The sequence below is a fragment of the Lissotriton vulgaris genome, unplaced genomic scaffold, assembly GCF_964263255.1.
Source record: "Lissotriton vulgaris unplaced genomic scaffold, aLisVul1.2 SCAFFOLD_909, whole genome shotgun sequence".
In the NCBI taxonomy this organism is placed as follows: domain Eukaryota; kingdom Metazoa; phylum Chordata; class Amphibia; order Caudata; family Salamandridae; genus Lissotriton; species Lissotriton vulgaris.
The window spans coordinates 190,299-211,905 of record NW_028252702.1 but is presented as its reverse complement, the minus strand read 5'-3'; the positions used below and the strand labels follow the sequence as shown (position 1 = coordinate 211,905).

Genomic DNA, 21,607 nt, shown 5'->3' with positions numbered 1-21,607 from the left:
TGCGGCGTTGGTGTTGGTCGTGGAGATGGGGGGTCTAGGAGGAGGGTGGTGTTGAGGTGTTCCTCTGTGATTTTACTCCAGTTCCTTTCTGGCAGGCAGGGGGTCGGATTGGGTGTGGTGGTGGTGTTGGAGGTGAAGTGTACACAGTGGTGGTCCATCCAGGGGGGCTGCGGAGTGTGGCAAAAGTGGACATTTGAACATCCTGCGAAGATGGGGTCGAGGGTGTGTCCTGATCTGTGCTTGGAGGTGTTAATGAGCTGCTTCAGTCTGAGGTTGGAGGGGTTGTCGAGGAGGACGGCGGAGTCGGGGTCGCTGCGGTTGTAGAGGTCGAAGTTTAGGTCTCCTAGTGGGATGTAGTCAGTGAAAGTGATGGCATGGAGTTCGGCGAGGTCGGTGATTGCTGTAGTGGCCAGGGAGCAGGGTCCCGGGGGTCTGTAGGTGAGGGTGCTGCGTAGCATGGTCCTGGGGGAGGTCTGGATCTGGAAGTGGAGGTGTTCTGTGTTGGAGTGGGGGTCACTTGTGCTGGAGGTGGAGAGTTGGAGGGAGGTCTTATGTGGGATGGCGAGTCCTCCTCCTGGGCGGTGTGGGCAGTCCTTCCTCTGGATCTTGTATCCATCAGGAATTGCAGTGGCGATGTCAGGACCGGAGGGGGTGTTGGTCCAGGTTTCCATGAAGAAGGAGACGATGGGCGTGAGGGTGTCAATCAGGTCCCAGATCTCTATGGAATGTCTGTGGAGGAAGCACACATTGAGGAGTATCCATGTCAGTGATGTCAGTGATTCGGTGGTGCAGGCATCTCATGGGCCTGCGGCGGGTGAGGGGGTGCTGTAGATGGTGCAGGAACGTTGGCAGTGTCTGCAGAAGAATGGTTAATTGTGGGTGTGTGGTGAGGCGCTCTGGCAAACCGGGTGTCTTCTGGCATCAAGAGCGAGGAGGTTGGGGTCATATCGGCAGGGTCCTGGGGAGCCAGGGTTCCTGGCACATAGCTGCGGCCGGGTCGCAGATGGGTGCAGACGGCCATGCCTTAGACGTGCCTTCGGGGCGCCAGCGGCGCAATTGAGCAGCGGTCGGCATTATGTAGGGGAGGAACGCTCAGCTGGGAGGCGGGGAATGGACGAGGGCTGGGGGAGGGGGCTGCGGGTCAGCAGCGGTGGGAACAGGGAGGAGGGAACAGAGAGGGGATGAGAGAGGGGCATTAGGTGAAAAACCAACAGTGCACTACAGTAAGCAAAAAGACAGAACAATCAGGACACAATTACACAGTTACACAATAAATGGTACAGAGAAACAAGACTATGATAAGACGCAGAAGGTCAGAAATTAATGCGTAGCAGCATGCAGGGCAGACAGTAGCCTAGAACACCCAGGCTGGGGGCGCAGCGGTGACGTCAGAGTGAAGGAGCTGCCCCAGAAAAAAGTAAACAAAACTCACAGTAGACTCCTCTTTGCCACCCTCGGTCCCCCCCCTTTAATAGTTTAAGCTTGACTCTAGCCCAATTAACAAGCTAAGAAAAGGAGGGGCAGAGGAACACAGTCAAGAAGGCACAACAACTGCTCTACAAAAGCTCACATTGTCAGACTCAAAGATGCACCAGGGTTTGTCTAGCATGATCACTAAGAGGATCCATGTCCAAGGAGTTCAATCATCAACACCAGAGTGGATGAATAAATACTTTTCAAAGGTCCCCCCTTAAACAACCTTACTAACTGACCTCACTAGGTTCAAGGTTGGTATAAATGTCATCAACGCTCTCACATAGTAAAGGACAAGTGGGGCAGATGGATACTGTGTGAAAATATCCTAGGTCAAATTCCTGCCCAGGGCCACAAAGGGAGTTCCAGTGCAGTGAGGAGACTATTACATCTGACCCTTCACTAGGAACATTGAGAATGGCACTGGAGAGAGAAGTAGCGTATGGAGACAACTACTTCCCAAATCAGCCTGGCACAGACAACCAGGGACTATAACGAGAAGCTCCACCTAGTAGACAGTGCTTCTGCAAGATAACAGTGATTGCACAAGTGCATAACAGTGCAACTACCTCTCTGTCCACCGTGTTGTCGCAGACAATGCCCCCAGAAACAGAGTTACTAAAAAACACTCCTGAGCCAACTCCACTCACTCTCTCTCAAACGAGACTAGGAGGGAAAGCAAATCCGATCAGGAACTGGGAAATCTATTGAACAACTTTCTTGCCTCACTGGAAGCCCAAATTTATGCCCAAATTGAAGCTTTGCTGGCACAAACACCAGCACACAGACCAGAGCATAGAAACAGATCCAGTAGTCCAACACAATTAGGGGCACCAAGTTCCCGCTTCACAAGGTCTTCCCCACCCGGCCTCCCTGTCCTCTAGCAGCATTAAACAAGACACAATAGCCAGGTCTCTATTATGGCAATCGCAAATGATGGAGCTTCAGATTGACTTAATTCTATCTATTGCCTCAAGTTTAGTGGACCTGGGACTCAGATTAACCACTCTGGAAAATGCTTTTGGGCAGGCAGGATCCGACGGACCCTGCCCGTGCACCTCATTGATCAATAAACTAAACTCCCTCCCTGACTTACTATGGACATCAGTGGATAGCATCAAGAAAGCGACCCCTGGCCCCAGGGAAACTGACAGCCGCATTGCACCTGATTAGAACCACCACAGCTAAGTAGTGGATTCCAACAACAAACCTTAACTGGCTGTTCCAACATCGGCTCCATCAGGGGTTGAGCAGGAGCCACATTGTTCAAAAAACAGCCCACTTGCACCTCTAGCATCACAGAGGACTCGCTCTCCCCCGTTCTGACTGAGGGGAGTTGAGCATATAAAGCAGTAGAAGTTCTGACCTCCTTAAATGGTCCTGAATACAAACCAACAATAATAGACGAAGGGTACAATACGGCTCTGGAAACAACATTCAGTACCTAGGCATCAGGGGCCATATAGACGCCCAAACCTGTCCACATGTCAACAATGGAACACGAGAAGATCCAGGGAGATACATGTACCCTGCATCACGCATCAGAAACAAAGGACAACAATGCTCCCCACGATACGGTAGGGGAGTGACTGCAAACTGAAATCACACCCAAGTGCTCAAATGAAATCACAGGGGGAACATACTGGGTCCATGGGGCACTGCGGCAAATGCCAAACGGGCAGGTGCCTTGGTCTCCAACACCAATAAGTGGACCAAGGGCAGAAATGGCTGAAACTAGGATTAATACAATCTTTAGTCTCACTGACCCCGTTAACAAACCATCCTTCATTAATGGCCCCCTGGGTCTTGAAGGTAACAGCCTAAATATCTATCACCCTCATGCCCCCTCACCCAGTGACCCAGTTAAAAGGAGCATACAACACGAGCCAAAAGGTAACACAGAACACCTCCACTTAATCAGTTTTCCTACCCCACACCCAACGAGAGCAGAATGTATGACAACCAGCCACAATCAGCATCAAGACTCTCTGTCCTATAATTGGAGGGAAAGAGGACAATAATCAGCTGTAATCAACAACAAGACCAATTGTCAAGCTACTGGGGACTAAGTGCTCCAACAAGCAAGTCCTTATCAGACCACTTAAGCCACCTCCGAGGTGCACACAAACTGCCTTTCTTCCAACACCAACAGGCATTGAAGCCCCTTATCCTCTGATCAGCGGAAGGCACACACGCAGACACCATAGACTACTATGAGTTTGGCTAAACTAATCACTGTAAAGTTCAACTCAGATTCCAGAAACAGGAACCTCGGATGCCACAATAACCACATGGCAAAGAGCTGATCTCAGAGAAGCTATTCTGGGGGAATCAAGGACCTTCGAGGAGGGGGATGTTGAGCATTTGAAACTTTTATCCATCAAAATATCCCCATGTGTTAGTGCCACTGGAGCCCACTTGGCTGCAAAAAAGCATCCTGTGAGGGGCGTGGGGTGCCATACACAATAGGCACCCAAGTGCTTCTAAAGCAGCAAACTCATTAGAAGTATCAGGTGCACACAGCCGAAGAAATGTTAGATAATAGACAAGAAGCAGTGACAATGATGGGTGGGATCAGGTGGGGAACTTCCACAGTGCCCCCAAGAGGATTGTTCCTAGCCAACAAGATCCAGGCCGTCCTCAAACCCTGATGTCCAAAACGGAACCCACGACCATAATCACGTTGTGGAACGTGGCAGGCCTGAGGTCGATTCTGACAAGCAAAGCAGCAGTGGCTTTCCTGAATAAAAGCGATATCATTTGCTTACAGGAAACCTGGGCGCTCACTCAAAGAATTCTACAGGGCTTTTACGAGTTCTTTAGGTCAGCAAATCGCACCAACTTAATAGGCCGGCCCTCTGGAGGTCTCTCAATCTTCATTAAGCAAACCGGCAACATCTGAGTCGTGCCCCTCAACCAATATTCTCAAACTTTCCGAGCGCAACAATCTCAGGGTTTACAGTTCTTCATAAAATGACCCCCCTGCTTCTGATAAACTGCTAATATAATGTGCAGAAAGCATCAAAACAGAGAACAACTGAGGACCTCTGCAGATGCCTTGAAGCTATTTTTCTGGACCATGCCTAACATGAAGTCATGCTTATAGGTCACTTCAACACCAGGGACTTGGGAAATGCCAGCATCTTCTCACCTAAAGCTAAGGAATGGGGAAAAAAACGATCTGCTGAAAATCTTCAAATTAAACTCTGCAGAACAAGCTCTTGAGTCTCAAGCTCCCTACCTTCAGTTCCCATCCCCCTCTTTCAAACAATTGACAACTCCTTTCTGTTTGACTCTTTAGCGAACTTTCTCAGCAACCTTGAGATTCTCAGCAGCGGCGAAAGTGATCATGATCCCTTGACCTCACCCTTGAATCTAGAATCTCCCATAGCACCCAAATACTGAGCAGCTGGCTCCTTTACATGGGTTGAAGCAACAAAACTAGTCAGGCAGAATAAATGGAGGCCTGCAGACAACTCAATGGTTTTTAAGTGGCTTCGCAAGGTAACTAAGGTTTAAACCAACAGCATCCAGGGTGACGCGCAAAACAGATTGAGCAACATGACCTCTGAGCTTATGAATTCTCTACAAGCTACTGGGGGCTGCAAGAACCCCCCAATAGAAACAGGGAAGGAGCAGACCAACCAACAGTGCAGCAAGGTTATTATTACTTCACAAAGAATATTAAGACGGTCCTTGCACATCCAGAAATGCACTTCTACCATCAATACTGCGATGGCCATCAGTAATCTGCACAAAGAACATAAAAACCAGTGTGTGGGAAATAAAGATAGCCTTAAAAGAAAAGGAACGATGAAAGATGCACCAAATGCTTCAGCAAAGAAGCCTCGCCCACTTCTCTAATTAAATTAACAGATTAAAAGCTTCAAATTCAACAAGGGAAATTGGAGACCAGGAAAGAGCCTGGGTGATTCATATCACAGCGCTGTACACTAGTAATCCAACTGCATCCGGGTACATGAATGAGCAGGGGGCCAATGACCAGTCCACACGGGACCAGCAGGTTTTAACCACGCCGGCCCAGGTTTGCAAAATCACCAAGGCACTGAAAAATGGTCCCAACAGCCTTCCTGCTAGGTACCGTAAATACCACTACCGCCGAATAACGTGAAGTCTCTGCAACATAGGCGGAACACCATTTGCATCTGAACCACGCATTCCATTTACAACGCAAGTCACTGCAACAACATATGTAAGGTAAAGCAGTGTTGGATTCACACTTTCCCTACTGTCGCGGGCACTTAAGTTGGATGGGAACATTTTACTATTCCAAAGTCCAGTGCCCCTCTAAGGCAAGTTGTTGTAACAACTTGCGTTGCAAATAGAACGCGTGGTTCAGACGCATTTGTTAATCTGCCCGTATTGTTAAGGAACGCATGGGAAAGGAAAGCGTGGTTGTGTCATACAACCTTCATGCTAGTGTCTTCAAATGTACTTCTGAGGAATGGGCAAGGGATCTAATGCCATTAAACCAAGCTTTCCTCTCTGCCCATGTCCCAGATACATGGAGGGGCTCCATCGTGTGACCTATATTCAAGAAATGAGATCAAACAAATCCATCTATCTACCGTCTGATAGCCTTGTTGGATTTAGAAGCTAAAGTATACACCAGTCTGTTACTTAAACATCTAGCGGCCTGGTTTATGGACAACGATGTTCTTCCATTTTTTAAGAAACGCTTTTGAGCAGCAGCATCAATCATAGATAACAACACCACACTTGCTGCCCTAAGTCACCAAGCAGCCCAAAGAAAAGAGCTACCACTTCTCTGCTGTTTTATCGATGACAGAGCTGCATTTGACAAGGTCTATCATCCCACACTCTAAAGGAAATCAACCATGTGGGGTATTCCCCTCAAATCTCCGAGGGGCATAGTCTCTCTTTACTTAGAAGCATGGGTGTGCATGAGTAAAGGGCCACACACTGTTGCCGCCAAAATTCCCATCCAAGGTGGAATGAAGCAAGGCTGAGTTCTCATTCCACTGCTCTTCAATCTATCTATACAGCAGATCTGGACAGAGCCTTGGCAAACAGCGGTCTGTCCCATGCATGACAAGGCCAGTCGACTCTACACATCCTCCAATATGCAGCTATATGGTAATAATGGACCACACCAAAGTGAGCATACAGCGAGCAGTGAGTAGCCCTTGAAAACTTAATGAAAAGAACTATCTCACAATCAAACAGGACAATACCAAAGTCGTGGTGTTCTGCCGCCACAAGAAACGACTTTCCTGGCATGTGGGGGTCATGACCATTAAAACAGCATCAAAAAACAACTAGTTGGGGGCTTGGTTTTCGGAGACCTCCACCTAAGCTCACTAAAGAAGAAAGCAGCAGCCATTACACACGGGCTCGCCTGCTTCAGTAAGAAATGAAAAGAGTTTCTGTGGCTCCATTCTTAAAAGTCATAAAAGCTTGCCTCCTCCCGCACTACACTATGGGTACCAGGCTTTTCCTTGGGCCTGTGCTCTGAGTCTAGAACATTCGCAGCGTTCAGGTCTGAAAAAAACCCACTTCAAGTGCCCAGGTATCTTAGTAGGGCCAGAACCCACCTTGAATTCAGCCTAACAAACCAAATGCTAACCTGTGAGGCTGACATCCTGAAATACTATATATGTATACTGAAAGCGCCAGCAAACTCACTTAAGACCTGTCTGAAAGTCATCTTCAAGAGCCCAGGGAATCCATGGGATCATAACTACAGAAAGCAATTACATCTTTCCAAATCAAGGTACCTTCATTAAAGTCCAACACAATCTCTTTCCCGACCAGGAAGAAGGCAATAAACAGGCAGCTATGCTCAGCCTCATTTCAGCAAGATATTGCTTCCCTAAACTCCTCAGACATTATAGTCCCTCTGAATACTACCTATCTGGCAAGTAGACCCCAGCCATACCTCTCAGAAGCCATCAATTGCCAAGTGTTTAGAGGCATTATGTTCATGCGACTCCTTGGTCTTCCAATAGCAGACTTCAATCCACCATGTGTCAACCCAGGAAAGAAGGGGCATGCAGACCATGTAATTTTAACCAAGAATATGGCTACATCTCCTGTCATGGCGGATATGCCTGGAAAGAAGAATGGGAAGAGCTCCGAGATGGAACGGATGCTTCGCACACTGGTAAACCAAGTGTCGGCGATGGACAGGAAATTTGGTAAAGTGACCGATTGGGTCGCAGCTTAGCGGCGCTCCAGAAGAAAGTGGAAGCTCAGGCAGGGCCCTCAGGGAGACCTAAGAGGATTGCGGGGTCTGCTTTGCCAATCCCTGTGATTATCACACCACTGGATAAGGATCAGGTACCCCCCAAACTGGCGATTCATCTAGCGGCGGTATTGCCTTGGTTGAAGAAGGGAGCGGGGGGATCGGCGGCTGCGGAAGATCCAGCTGAGGAGGCCAGGCAAATTATCGACCAGCTCAGGCAGGCAAGGGGTTCTGGGGCAGGGAACATGCCTTCTGTTCCTCTGCAGGTGGCAAATACGGCCGCGGTCGAGAACCAGAATAAGGCGACGGACACGAACGAAAGTACGACAGAAAATGGTAAGAGGGTGACGACGTGGGGCGGGGGCCTTGCTGCTGCATGCTGACGGCACCCCGTTAACAAAGTTCCAGTTCCAAAGGGTGCTGGCAATCACAATTGCAGCGGAGGGCTTGAACCCAAGTGATTTTGGAACTCATTCATTCAGGATAGGGGCCGCCACAGAAGCGACGGCCGGGGGTCTGCAGGCAGACAATGTTAAACAGTTGGGGCAATGGTCTTCAAACTGTTTCAAACGTTACGTGCGGGTGCACATGTTGCAATTTATTGAAGAAAAGCACTCAGGCTTGTTGTCTTTTGTTTGGATTGCAGTTTCACGAGCCTGTGACGCAGGGCGGAAATTGGGACCGGCCCAGTATCAGCTAACCACCACTTCAGGAGTCAGGAATGGAAAACGAGTGGTCTGGGTCGTGGGCCACTCATACGTGAGACGGGCCGCGGACATATTCAAGGCAGGTGATGCGATCCACACATCTGAGGAATATGGTTTCAGGGTGTCCTTCCATGGGAAGGGCGGTTTGTGTATTGACCAACTGCAAAGTTTTGTTGAGGAATTATTAGGGCAGCACATGTCACCGCCATCAGTAGTCATAGTGCACATTGGGGGCAATGACTTGGTGAGGTTGGCAGACGGGCTTTAATCAAACACATACTTTGAGCAGTTAGTTGGCTAGCGAAGACACTCCCGGGATGCATGATAGCTTGGTCACACATGATTTCGAGGAGGGTGTGGAGGGGTCGGAGGTCCACAACAGTGTTGAACCATTCGGTAAATAGGGTCAACAATAAAATGGAGAGATTGTTTCAATCTACCCACCTTCAAAGTATACCTCACGGGTGCATCTGGGGGGACCACTGTTATTCATACGATGGGGTACACCTGTCCAGGGTGGGGAATGACAATTTAATAGGAGACATGATAGCTTGGCTAGCGGGATTAAGGAGACATGACCTATAGGAGTTGTGGGGGAGGCCAGATAGTCGGTCAACTACCTGGCCTGTGGCGGTAAGGTCATGATCGGTGAGCAGTGATTTCAAGGTCCCTAGCGAGGGAAGGCGGCCATTGGCCCCTCCCACCGGGTGGCGGCACCCATAACGGATAGGATCGCCCAGGGGGAGACGCCCATAGGCCCCTCCCAGGGGGGAGACGGCTATATGCCCCTCCCACAAATTTCCCGGGGGCCGGATATCCGCTGCGGCGGAAGAGAGTGCGGGAAAGGGGGGAGTCCACGCTCTCCTTCTTACGGTTACCCCACACGGGAATTCGGACGACCTTAAAATGGTGCCGAGTGGAAGGGGGCCCCCATGACAAGGGACGTTACGGTTGGCTACCAGGGTAAAGCCCTCAGCGCATGCGCCACTCACACGTGAGGGCGGAAATTTGGTGATAGGGACCTGACATCGATTAAGACCTTGCCGTTGGCCCTTAATGATAGGATGTACAAAATTCGTATGCAATGCATGATGTCATGATGTTAGACTCGGCTAGGAAAATCTTTGCATTAGAGATTTGTTAAGGTTAGCCTGAATACCTGTCTTCATCAAGTGTAATGAAAGTTGAATTTTGTACATGATAAATGAAACGTTTTTAATTTAAAGTTTTAAATTTTGTTTCATATTTTAATAAATACAACCGGGGGGGGTCGCGAGGCCACCCTGCCTTCCAAAAGTTCAAACTGTGTCTGTCTCCTACCATTGGGATTGGTGGTGGAAGGGGTGGCGGGCATCCCGGACCATATGGAAAGGGGAGACCTCTCGGTCACCCCGAACGTATGGCTGGGTGCCCCGTCCGCCCGGGAAACCTTTGCAGGCGGGGGGCGTGTCCCCGGCCGGTATGCCCAAAGTGGCTTGGTTGGAGCATGCCCCCGCCGCCTAAGAGGGTTGTCCTAACGCACGCCCGGAAGTCCGGGCACTTTTGGGCAGGAGGAGGATGCCGCCCCGCCTCCCCGCTGCAAGTTAAAAGGCGCGGGGGTCCAGGCAGGCGTCCTCTTATTCCTGCGCTCTGAAGGCTGCACCACTCGTCGCTCGTGAGCCCTCAAGGGAACAAGCAGCAGTTTTTTGACCCACCCACCAGCCCCTGTTGCAGAAGTTTGGGAGTAATCGAAGTTGTGATATACAATTGATTGTGATACATGAACGTCTTGTCTAGGCCTTTTCTCCCTTAGTAGATTGATTCCAAGATTGTGTATGCAACTTGATACTTGTCTGTAGGCATTGTTTCCTTTGGAGAAGTGTAATAAAGTGTATGCAATAAAACGGTTTCTCTGTGATAGGACCTTTTTCTCCTTTGTAGCACTGTTTATAGTATGTTGGGTACTATTCTGGGACTTCCGCTCTACAAGGACGGGGGTAGCAGGGAGGGATATATCTAGCTGTGATAAAAATTTTGCATAGATTTTTTCCCAATAGTAGGTCATTGACTGTCGTATTTATTTAGTCTTCGGTCGGGCGGTAAGGTCATGATCGGTGAGCAGTGATTTCAAGGTCCCTAGCGGGGGGAAGCGGCCATTGGCCCCTCCCATGGGGGGACGGCACCCATTACGGATGGGATCGCCCAGCGGGAGACGGCCATAGGCCCCTCCCATGGGGGAGACGGGTATATGCCCCTCCCACGAATTTCCCGGGGGCCGGATATACGCTGCGGCGGAAGAGAGTGCGGGGAAAGGGGGGGAGTCCCCGCTCTCCTTCCTTCGGTTACCCCGCACGGGAACTCGGACGACCTTAAGATGGCGCCGAGTGGAAGGGGGCCCCCATGACAAGGGAAGTTACGGTTGGCTACGAGGAAAAAGCCCTCTGCGCATGCGCCACTCACACGTGAGTGCGGAAATTTGGTGATAGGGACCTGACACCGGTTAAGACCTTGCCGTTGGCCCTTAACGATAGGATGTACAAAATTCGTATGCAATGCATGATGTCATGATGTTAGACTCGGCTAGGAAAATCTTTGTATTAGAGATTTGTTAAGGTTAGCCTGAATACCTGTATTCATCAAGTGTAATGAAAGTTGAATTTTGTACATGATAAATGAAACGTTTTTAATTTAAAGTTTTAAATTTTGTTTCATATTTTAATAAATACGGCCGGGGGGTCGCGAGGCCCCCTTGCCTTCAAAAGTTCAAACTGTGTCTGTCTCCTACCATTTGGATTGGTGGTGGAAGGGGTGGCGGGCATTCCGGACCATATTAGAAGGCTGAAACTCTGGGGAAAAATTATTCGGCCATGGCACCTACAGTCCATAGCAATTTTTTGTACATGATGCATTACATTTAACACTAAGCCAAATCCGTAAAATCTTTCTGCCACCCAAATAACTGATAAGAAGTACCCTAGAAATATACTCTTTAGTACATATGCAATCTCTCACTAAATGATTTGCACATTTTTTGTCGATAAAAAATGTATGGTTGCAAGTTAGCGTTTTTTGATTGCCATCTGTATCAATGCTGTTGTTAAATGAATGTTAATTTACCTGCTCAGCAAAAGGCACACTGCAGTTTCAATAGATTCCCTTAATCAAATCTTTCTTTTCTGGGGTGAGCTACTGGATAAGAATTACTGTGCTTTTTAAAACTTATTTTAACACTGAACACATGTTTATGTTACACTGCATTGTAGTTCAGCCTTTAGTTTTTTTATGATATTGTGTATTTAATATGTTTCAAACAATTGTAATGATTTTAATTAACTAAACATTAAAATTGGCTCAGACTCAGGTGGCCGCCCCAGCCCAGAAGAGACACATTGGCCACTGATGTCATCCCTGGGTGTGGAAGGGAGAGTGATCTGCCGCTGACCCAATTGCAGTCTAATACCCACTATTGCAGATCCTTTGCAGCCTGCTCCAAAACCTGAACATTGTCAGAGAACTTTCTTTGATGTTCGGCCACTGAGACTTCAGATCCCACTATAGAGCCTGCATATGCCACCTGGCATCCTCAACCAGCAGTATGCAGGAGGCCATTAGTCCCAGTAAACTCAGACTCAACCTCACTGAAATCCAGGTTAGAGCCTGAATGATCAGAATTCTTGCCTTATTGTCCAGTACCCTCTTTCTCAGGGTAAAGGAACGAAAATAACCCCAAAGATGACAATAGGTTTGCTGAAGTCTGGAGGTGGTTGATCGTTGCCTGAGGCGAGCCTGTCTTCAACAGCCAGTCGCTGAGGTAGAGGAAGACTGGCACACCTGACCTCCAAAGATGTTCTGCCATCACTGCCATAACTTTCAAGAAGACTTTAGGGGCAATGGTGACATTAAAGGGGAGAACAGCAAACTGAAAATGCTCCTATCTAACCACAAACTGCAGGTAATGTCTATGATTGGCAGAACAGGAATATGGAAATAGGTGTCCTGTAGGTTCAACGCTATCATCCAGTCTGCACGATCTAGGACAGACAAGCCCTGTGCCAATTTCTTCTATTTTGAATTTTTCCTTTTGAAGGAAGGTGTTCAGAGGGCACAAGTCTAAACTAGATCGGAGACTTCAGTCCTTTTTTAGCACTAGGGTGTAGCAGGAATACATCCTACTTCTGGTGCAGGCACCCTCTCAAGTGCCCTTTTGACAAAAAGGGCTTACATTTACTGCGGCAAAACGGAAAGATGGTCCTTTGTCAGTCAATGGGGAGAAGGCAGAAGGTATGATTGTGTGGAAAGGTAGGGGAGGGCAAAGCCCTTCGAAACAATTTCCTGATGTTATGGCTACCAACATGGCAAAAATCATCGGATCCTGCCTCCAACTGGATGACCGTGCTCCACTAGGGGAATGATAAAGGGGTTTGTGGATGGGGTTGCAGGGAGGTAGTGGACTGAGCGGCCCTATTACCTTGGCTGTGGGTGCAGATGGCTTCACAGCCATGAACCTGCTGAGCATCATTCTGGGGATGGACTGGCTGGTGGTAGGGGGTACCTCTTCAGAAACCGTGAAAGGTAGGGCGGATGAGGCTAGTGAGATGGAGCAGATAATTCCAAGGAAACTACCTTAGCCCTGCTCTCCTTGAACTGCTTGAGAGCGGAATCTGCCTCTTTCCTAAACAGGCGAGTCCCATCGAATGACTTGTCCATGATAGATGACTGGACATCACCTGAAAAAATGGTGGACTAAAGCCAGGTCCGGCAGCGAATACCAACACTGGTACCGATGGCCAGCCCAATGGAATCCGTGGTGTCCAATCCACAAAGAATAATGAACTTGGCTGCATCCAAACCATTCTGAATGGCTTAGGGAAGGAAAGGTTGGAGATCTTCAAAGGCATCTGGGAGGTGCTGAGCCTCGAATCCCAAAGGGCATGGGAAAAGGGCCCCAGCAATCAGCTGGCATTCACATACCTGTGCGCCAAGCTGGTAGATGAAACTACTCATTTACAAAAGGCTTCCACAAGTTTGTACTCTTTGTCTAGGGAGTAGCTGGGAGCGCTTTGAGATTGTTTTTAGTTGCAGATACTTGGACACCAAACTCTCAGGGAAGGGGTACTGAGATAGGAGGACAGAATCACCAGGTCCAGGGCGATGGTATCATGCAATCCGGTGTTTGGCAGGTTGTCCAGAGCAGGTTTAATCTTTGACCCTAATAAGATGTCTGATAAGGCCTTGTTAAATGGCAGGATGGGCTCAGAAAATGTTTTCTCCAGCTGAAGAACTTTAGTCAGCACGTTAGTGTTGACCTCCAAGTTGGTGAGCTGGATTTCAACACATTCAGCCAACCTATCCATTACTATGGCGTCATAAGCAGATCCTCTGTGACTGGTCCAGGTGGTGAGAGGGAGCCTGTTTCAGTAGAGCTATTGAGGTCAGTAGCCTCCTGCATGTCATCATAGCAATTGGGTTCATGAGAGGGCTTCAGCAAACTCATCACCAGCATCATTTTCATCGTCTGAGTCTGTACAAAGAAGAGTATATAAGGTGTGTTGTTGTCCTTGTGACGGTGGTGGAGCAAGCGGCGCCTCGACTACTATTGGGTGCAGTGCTGGGCAAGGTCAGACCTGCACCATTTCTGAGTCAGACAGGACTATTGGAATGTTCTCGCCCAGCATAGATTGAATCAGTATTGGCGTCTTAGGGACCGGTGTGGACTGCAGTGCTGGAGACTGTGTCAGGACTGTGGCTAGAGGCTTGAGGATGGACTCAGGAGGGTCCAACTTGCTCCGATAGGTGAATCCACTGGTGGCACTGCAAGGTGAAGGGCCTCTCAGGCCCTTCGATACCAAACACACACCAGAAAGAGTTGCAAAAGCACCAAAGAGCCAGAGCATTGTTGCATGGAACTCTTGGATCTGTTGTGGGGTGTCTGACAGCCCCAGAAATTTAATTTGTGCTGGAACCAGTTGTGGGATCTGACTCCAGGACTGTGAACAAGATACATGGTGCTGCCCCCACACCTGCTCAGGTGAATGCAAGCAGAGAGCTGTGACCACATCCTGCTTAGATTTTAATGCTTATTTTAGCCTTACTGGTCAATTTGGATTGCAATGAAGCCCGGACTAATGAGTAGCTTCAGCAACTCCTGGAGTGGGAACCGGACCGGAACCAAATCTTGGACTCGAACAGCGACTTAAGTGTGGAATTGGCAAGGAGTCTTCTTATGCTTGGCGATGTGAAGTTTCACCTCTCGGATGGCCTTCTGATCCATCAAAGCACAGTCATTGCAGGCCATGAAGTCGCTGCTTAACATCAGGCACCACAGGCACACCTGGTGTAGATCTGTCACAAACATTTACTTTCAACAGTCCCTTCAGGGCCTAAAACCTGTTTTTTAGGAAGAGACATCACTCACACACTGTAGAATTTAGTAGAAAATATCCAGTTCAAGTGTCTCTGAGATACTAGAGCTCCTCAGAGTCCACTATAGGAGGTGCTGAAAGAAAGGAACTGGCAATACCATGTGTGGGTGGCACCTATATAGCCTCCGCGTGTCATTTGTGGAGTAGAGCGGCGTTGGAACAGAGCCACATGGCACCACTGTCCAGCACGCAGAGGTGCTGCTGAAATGTTTCAGGATCCAGTCTGACACCTGGGGAGTATTCAAAAGGCGAGGAATCTGTGGCTAAAATATGACTTTTGTATTTTTTCATTAAACTAGAACTAGAGACACACAGTGATAAGCTTTGCATCTAAACACCGTCACTCTGTTTATTTAATACATATGCACTAAACAGCATACTCAATATCAATAAGAATTCTGTTTTTACATGATTAGATTTCTTATGTTCACGCGCACGGGGGATCACGCTGCAATAAGAAGAGTTTTACTCGTGATTTAGCTATAATATCTATTCTACACGTTCACACTGTTCATATGAGCAACTTCCATTTTCCATTACAATGAACGTGTTCAGTTCGTATGTTTTACATTAACCTGTTTGGGGTAAAACCTGTGTTATGAGCAAATTTTTATTATTATGATTTATGCCTTGTACATCAGTGAGATTATGTGTTTAATGGAGGAGATTTCAAATGAGAATGACCAAGTTCAATCAATCAATCAATCAGGGGTTTAGACAGCGCACTACTCACCTGTGAGGGTCTCAAAGCACTGGGGGCAGGGGGTTTTAGGCAGCTCTGAGGTCATCCGAAGAGCAAGGTCTGGTGGTCTTTTCTGAAGGTTTGTAGTGTAGGTCTTTGTCTGCTGCTGAGGGGGAGTTCATTCCAGGTCCTGGCCGCAATATAGCAGAAGGATCTGCCTCCCGTTCTGGATCTATGGATCAGGGGATTTTGGCCAGGACTTGATCAGCGGAGCTAAGGTTTCTCTTGGGGGCATGGAAGGAGATTCTTTCATTGAGATATTGAGGTCCAGAGATGGGAAGAATATTTCATGAGAAAATTGCAGAGAAGTATAATAAACACCGCCAGGATCGGTATGAGTATAGCGGACATATTGGTAAATTGTTAGCCTTCCAATCTGCAGAGCCAGGGCTCAAACTAAAATTAAGGCAATTATAAGTGCAGATGGCACTGTTCATAACCACAGCGATTTTGGGACATTTCTCACTTTTTTATCAGAACCTTTACTTACCTTCTGCTGCAGTCGATACAGGAAATGTAATCCAATATACAATAATAATGGAGGAGAAAAGACTAAATGCCTTAAATGTGGGACCCGAGCTGCAAATTTAGTACATATGTTTATAGAATGTCCGAAATTACAACTCTATTGGCAGAAGATTGGTTTAGTGTTTTATAGCAAATTCAGAATAGGACCTACATTTACTACTTGGAAATTATGTTAGGGTATAGGGTAGATAAACCTGCTCAAGCACGATTATTTTCCATCATGATGGTAGCAGCTAAGCTGGCTATTGCCCGGTTGTGGGTTTCTCTGCTACCACCAACAATTTATGATTGGTGGTCTATTATTAAAACAACTTATGGCATGGAACTTGCCCTGCCTAAAACTAGGGGCACAACCTCTATGGTAAAAAAAGTGAAAATATGGGGACCTATGGATTTCTCGATATAGAGCACTACTGATCAATAAGGAAGGTATTATCATTTAGGAATTGGAATGTCCTAGATTAGGTTGATAAGTGCTTAGGAGGATTATGATTATTATTCTAATTGATGATTTTATGTATATAATTGAATTTATGTTATGAACTATTGTATATTACCCTTATATGATGTCAATAAAAAATATTAAAAAGAAAAAAAAGAGATATTGAGGTCTGGTGTTGTGGAGGGCTTTGTAGGCATGTGTGAGCTGCTTGAAGGTCACTCTTATTTTGACCGGGACCCACTGGAGGTCTCAGATGTGCTGAGTGATGTGGTCATGTTGAGGGATGCTGAGAACTAGTTTGGCTGTGGCGCTCTGGATGGGCTGAAGTTTGTTGAAGGAGAGAGTTGTTGATTCCTGCATAGAGGGTGTTTCTGTAGTCCAGTCTGCTGGTGATGAGTGGGTGGGTGATGGTCTTCCTGAATTTGGGGGTATCCTTTTGAAGGTCTTGTGAAGTAGGCAGAGGGTGTTAAGTATGTTGACGATACAGCGTTGAACTGTCTTTTTATGGCGAGAGAGGAGTCGAGTATGATCCCGAGTCGTGGTCTGTGGGGATGGGAGATTTTCCGAGGCAAGTCGTCCATCAGGTGTTGTCCCAAGCAATGGGGGTGGATCCGAGGATGAGGACTTCCGTTTTCTCTGAGTTGAGCTTCAGCCAGCTACTGCTCATCCAGGATGCGACGACCCTCATGTCTTCCTGGAAACTGTGCCTGGTGATGTTGAGTTCCTTGGTGAGGGAGAGGATGAGCTGGGTGTCATTGACGGAGGATACTATGCTGAGTCCATGTTTTCTGACGATGGTTGCAAGGAGGGTCATGTTGATATTGAAGAGCTTGGAGCTGAGGGAGGATCCTTGGGATACTCTGTATCCGATCTCTGTGGATGCTGAGAGAAAGGGCGGGAGTCTTATTCTTTGAGTTCTGCTGGAGAGGAAGGAGCAGATCCAGTTGAGTTATGTTAACTTAACAATCATACAGGATTAGATCATGATATCTAATGCTGTAAATATTGAGATATATATTACTAAATGACTATGTTTGAACATTTTGATTTTTTCATTCTGTAGCATAAATGTACCTCCTGATGAAGGACAAGTATGTCCGAAATGCATTGAGAATTTGATCAAATGAATGGATTGTCTACATTTAATTCATTATAAAGAATCAATGATTAAGGAAAGATTACAGTGAATACTTGAGAGAAAGAAATTCTGAATATTGTTTGGTTTTGTGATTAATAAAATTGGTGAATTGATCATATTCAACCCCAACGGAGTGCCAGGGGGACACTGTATCAGTTGTGGTCAATGCATCATTGGGAACCATTCTACATTTTCCTGTGCATCGCATGGCAGACAGAGGCAAGGAAAATGAATGATGCTTGCCTTGCCCTAAGTAGGATAGAATGACCGGCACTGAGACCTGGAAGACCTTTGACGTATAGACCACTTTGTCAGATGTGTACAATTGCGGAGCTAGCAGAGTCTCTGCCAAGGTAAAGCAGGAGTTTCCTCCAACTCATGAATGGGTAAAGGAGCTGCATTTAATGAGCAGAAGGGCCTGCTGTTTACATCCTTCCACCCATATGGCCAAACTCTAAATCAGGCCCTTAGTCATTCCACTCGTATGCTGAAGCTATTCAGCTCACTTTGAATACCTAGTTGCTGTAGCTCACGATCAGTGTTGCTCACAGATGAAGCATCTACTAGAAAGCTCAAACTATACAGTTGTGGTACTTGTTTACTGGTGCATTTCATGTGGAATCCCATGCATTATAATTTAACATGCATATAGAAATATTTGTATTTACATAACTTCATACATACCGGATCCAGATCCAGATGCAGACATATCACAGAAGAGCTCTTTTAGAGCTTTCCCTGTATTGGATATGTTGTACTCGGATAGCAGCTCGTCAGAATGTTGTTGATTTGCCTTTTTGTACTTGGAGTGGCGTCCATGGCAAACACAAATCATTAGCATTGATGCTACAGATGCAACACAAATTAGCACAGTCAATACAACTGTCAGCTCAACAGGTCCCCAATGTATTGTGTTTGGAGAAGCTGCAGATTAAAAGATAATAACTGAGTTAATACAAAGCTTTAGTTCTGTGCATTTTATTAATGTCTACATGCATATACAATTCTATTCGTTTTACACTTCTTGAGCTTTTCTGCATACATCGGTCCCAGAAACAATGTATGAATATGGAAGTAGGTGTAGGTGGTATAAAAACTCATGTGAGTGCTGGTAAATCAGTGAATGAGTTGTGAAGCCAAGGGCATCTTTCCACTGAGGGAAGTAGTCTGAAGGTTTTAATGGAGAAACATGTTCTTAGGTCGAGGTTAACAAAGTAAATGTTTGAATAAACAAATCTGGGATGGCCATACAGGATGGTGATGATATGTAGTGATATTTAGTGCAAGTTCTTCAGAGTAGGAGGACAGTGAGCGGTGGAGAAGAAGATGCAATATTCATGCTGGTAGCAGCAGGTGGTCCTAAACTGAAGTGGAATTCTGAAATAGGAATCTGAAAAGGATTCTGCTTTGAATTACTACCCAGCTTGACTTTTATCAACAAATGTCATTGTTAATTTAAGAGTGCACGAATGGCAAAGTTAATACTTTAGTAAAACTAATAGGTTTAGAGGGGATCTAAGAGAAGACTACAGTAGTGTTCAAACTTTATGATGGTGAGTTGTGAATACAGGCATGTCGTAAATACAGAGGAATATGTCTTATACAAGTCGAGTCAGATTTAAGGGGAAGATATATTATGATTACAAGGAAAATCATATAAAGTAGTAGCTAACAAAACGTTTCGGCTGAGATCCGTGTGATGCTCCTAGGGTAATCTAGAGCAAGGTAGCTATGCTTCGGTAGTCCTCAGCATGTAGGCGATAAAGTAGTACTATGTATTGCCCACAGTAAAGTGAAGTGAAAAAAGAGGGAGACTTCTGGGACGCCCACAGGGAGAAAGGTGAAAAGAGAGGCTACATAACATCACAATATGACACTAACATAATTAACACTCGATTGAATGTTATAATAAAATCCTAACCGTGCAAAATGTATTTTTTTAAATGGATGATTTCAGCATGTTGTTTTCTCTTGAGAATGAATGAATAAATGATTGAATGAATAAATGATTGAATGAATAAATGATTGAATGAATGTATAGAATAGTTATCAATAACCATTTTAGTACAACAATATTGAGACAAATCAAAATAAATAACCATCCAAAAAAAAACTTAGTTAGAATTTCGTGATATTCGAAAATAACAAAATAAATGGATAAGTATTGCCATACAAAAACAAATTGCGGGCATCTCATGAACTGGCATGAATGGTATATTTATTAGAAGTAACAGCTCTAGGCTTCCATACAGAAAGTAAAAGAATGTTAATCACGGAAAAGAATGTTAATCAATAGCAAGATTTAATAATAACGATGTGCCTCGTTCAAGCAGTTCAAACAAACAGCAGATCAGTAAGAGTAGAAATGAATTTCCATGTGGACAATTAATTACTTGATTAGAGATCCACTCTATTATAAATAAGTAATATTTTTAGTAAAACATTTTTATGAATCCTTTTAATAACGGAGTGCCGCTGCAATTAAAGCACATAGTTTTAGAAGAGAGGGTCTGGTAATGCACAACCTCAGGAATAAGGGTCTTAAATTCGTTAAAAAAAATCCTGGTCATCAATAAGGAACAGGAACAATCAGCTATATTCATCAAGCTTAAATCCGCTCGCAAAGGGGCCGATTCTCAGAATCTGCCCCTTTGCGACCGGGATTTTTGCATTTGGGATGCATCATCCCAAATGAAAAAATCGGTAATTAAGAATTCGCTAAATTGCTATTTAGCGAATTCTAGGCCCATAGGAATGAATGGGGAGATATTCCTTAATTGCGACTCGCAATTTGCGAGTCGCAATTAAGGAATTATTGGAAATCGCTATTTTTTTAGTGATTTCTTGATGCATAGCATTTTGCTATTCCTTAATAGCGAATCACTATTTTTCGCTATTAAGGAATAGCAAAATGTGTTCTTGATGAATCTGGGGAATACTCTCTCCTTTATGTTTGCAGAACATATAAGCAGCCTTTAGATCGGAAAGCTTCCATGATGGCTGGAGCTTCACTGTCGAAAAATGATTAATCTTAGGGCCTGATTTTGAATTTGTTAGGCGGAGTTTATTCAGACCTTAGCCCGCCAATGTTAGAGCTGTCCGCCAGTCCTGTAGACAACTCTCCACTTACAGGGACTGCAGCCATGGGGCCTACACTCAATGTCGGAAAAGTATGACTGTTGGTACAATTAGCCATGACGGAAACCCATCAAACTTTTTAAATGTTTTTTGTTTCTCAAAAACATACTCCAAAAGCTGGAGTTTGTTTTTGAAAAACAAAAAGACTAATGACCCCACAGTCTCAGAGCCTTCTTCCAGAGTGTGGGGGTCATTATTGCCTTACCACCGGCGGTGACGGACACGAAAAAGAAAATTCTACACTGTTCACCATAAATTAGATAGAGGGTGTATAGACCTTTCTCTGACCGTCACAACTCCATAGGGCCATCGGACGAAGTATTCCTTCAACAAGCCAAAGTGGAGTCAGTTGATAGGATTATTTTGCTTGCCCGGCTCTAAATTAGTTGAGGAAATTTTAAATCAGGCCCTTATTCTTAAGTAATGCAATTTGCAAAACAGAGATACTCTGGAAGATATTTTTTTTGTAGCTTATTTTCTTCATATGCATCAAGCAGAAAGTTTTCATGTTTTCTACATGTTGGACCTAGCCCTTTCTACAGCGTTATCCCCAAACCTTTTTCTGAACTTCTTTTTGTTGGCTTTAGAACTCTGGGCACCTTACCACTGTTAATCAGTGCTAAAGAGTATGTACTCTCTCCTCTAAATATGACATGATTGGTTTACACCGGTTTGGAATATTTGATTTACTTGTAAGTCTCTTGTAAAGTGGTATCCCATATACCCAAGTTCTGAAAATTAGAGGACCTGCAGCACGGCTTGTGACACCCACGAAGTAGCCTTTTAAACCTATCTCAGGCCAGCCAACGCAG

General features: G+C 45.9%; 1 protein-coding gene across 1 annotated transcript in view; it reads right to left on the bottom strand.

The window, feature by feature from the left end:
- Nucleotides 1-18,588, bottom strand: part of LOC147662073 (activin receptor type-1C-like) — a gene marked incomplete at its 5' end in the record, with an annotated part of 259,773 nt that extends 241,185 nt beyond the window's left edge. The window contains one exon of the mRNA XM_086951128.1: nucleotides 18,342-18,588. Within this exon, the coding sequence (XP_086807254.1) occupies nucleotides 18,342-18,588 (247 nt within the window). The remainder of the gene's footprint in view (nucleotides 1-18,341) is intronic.
- Between the last annotated feature and the right edge of the window lie 3,019 nt (nucleotides 18,589-21,607).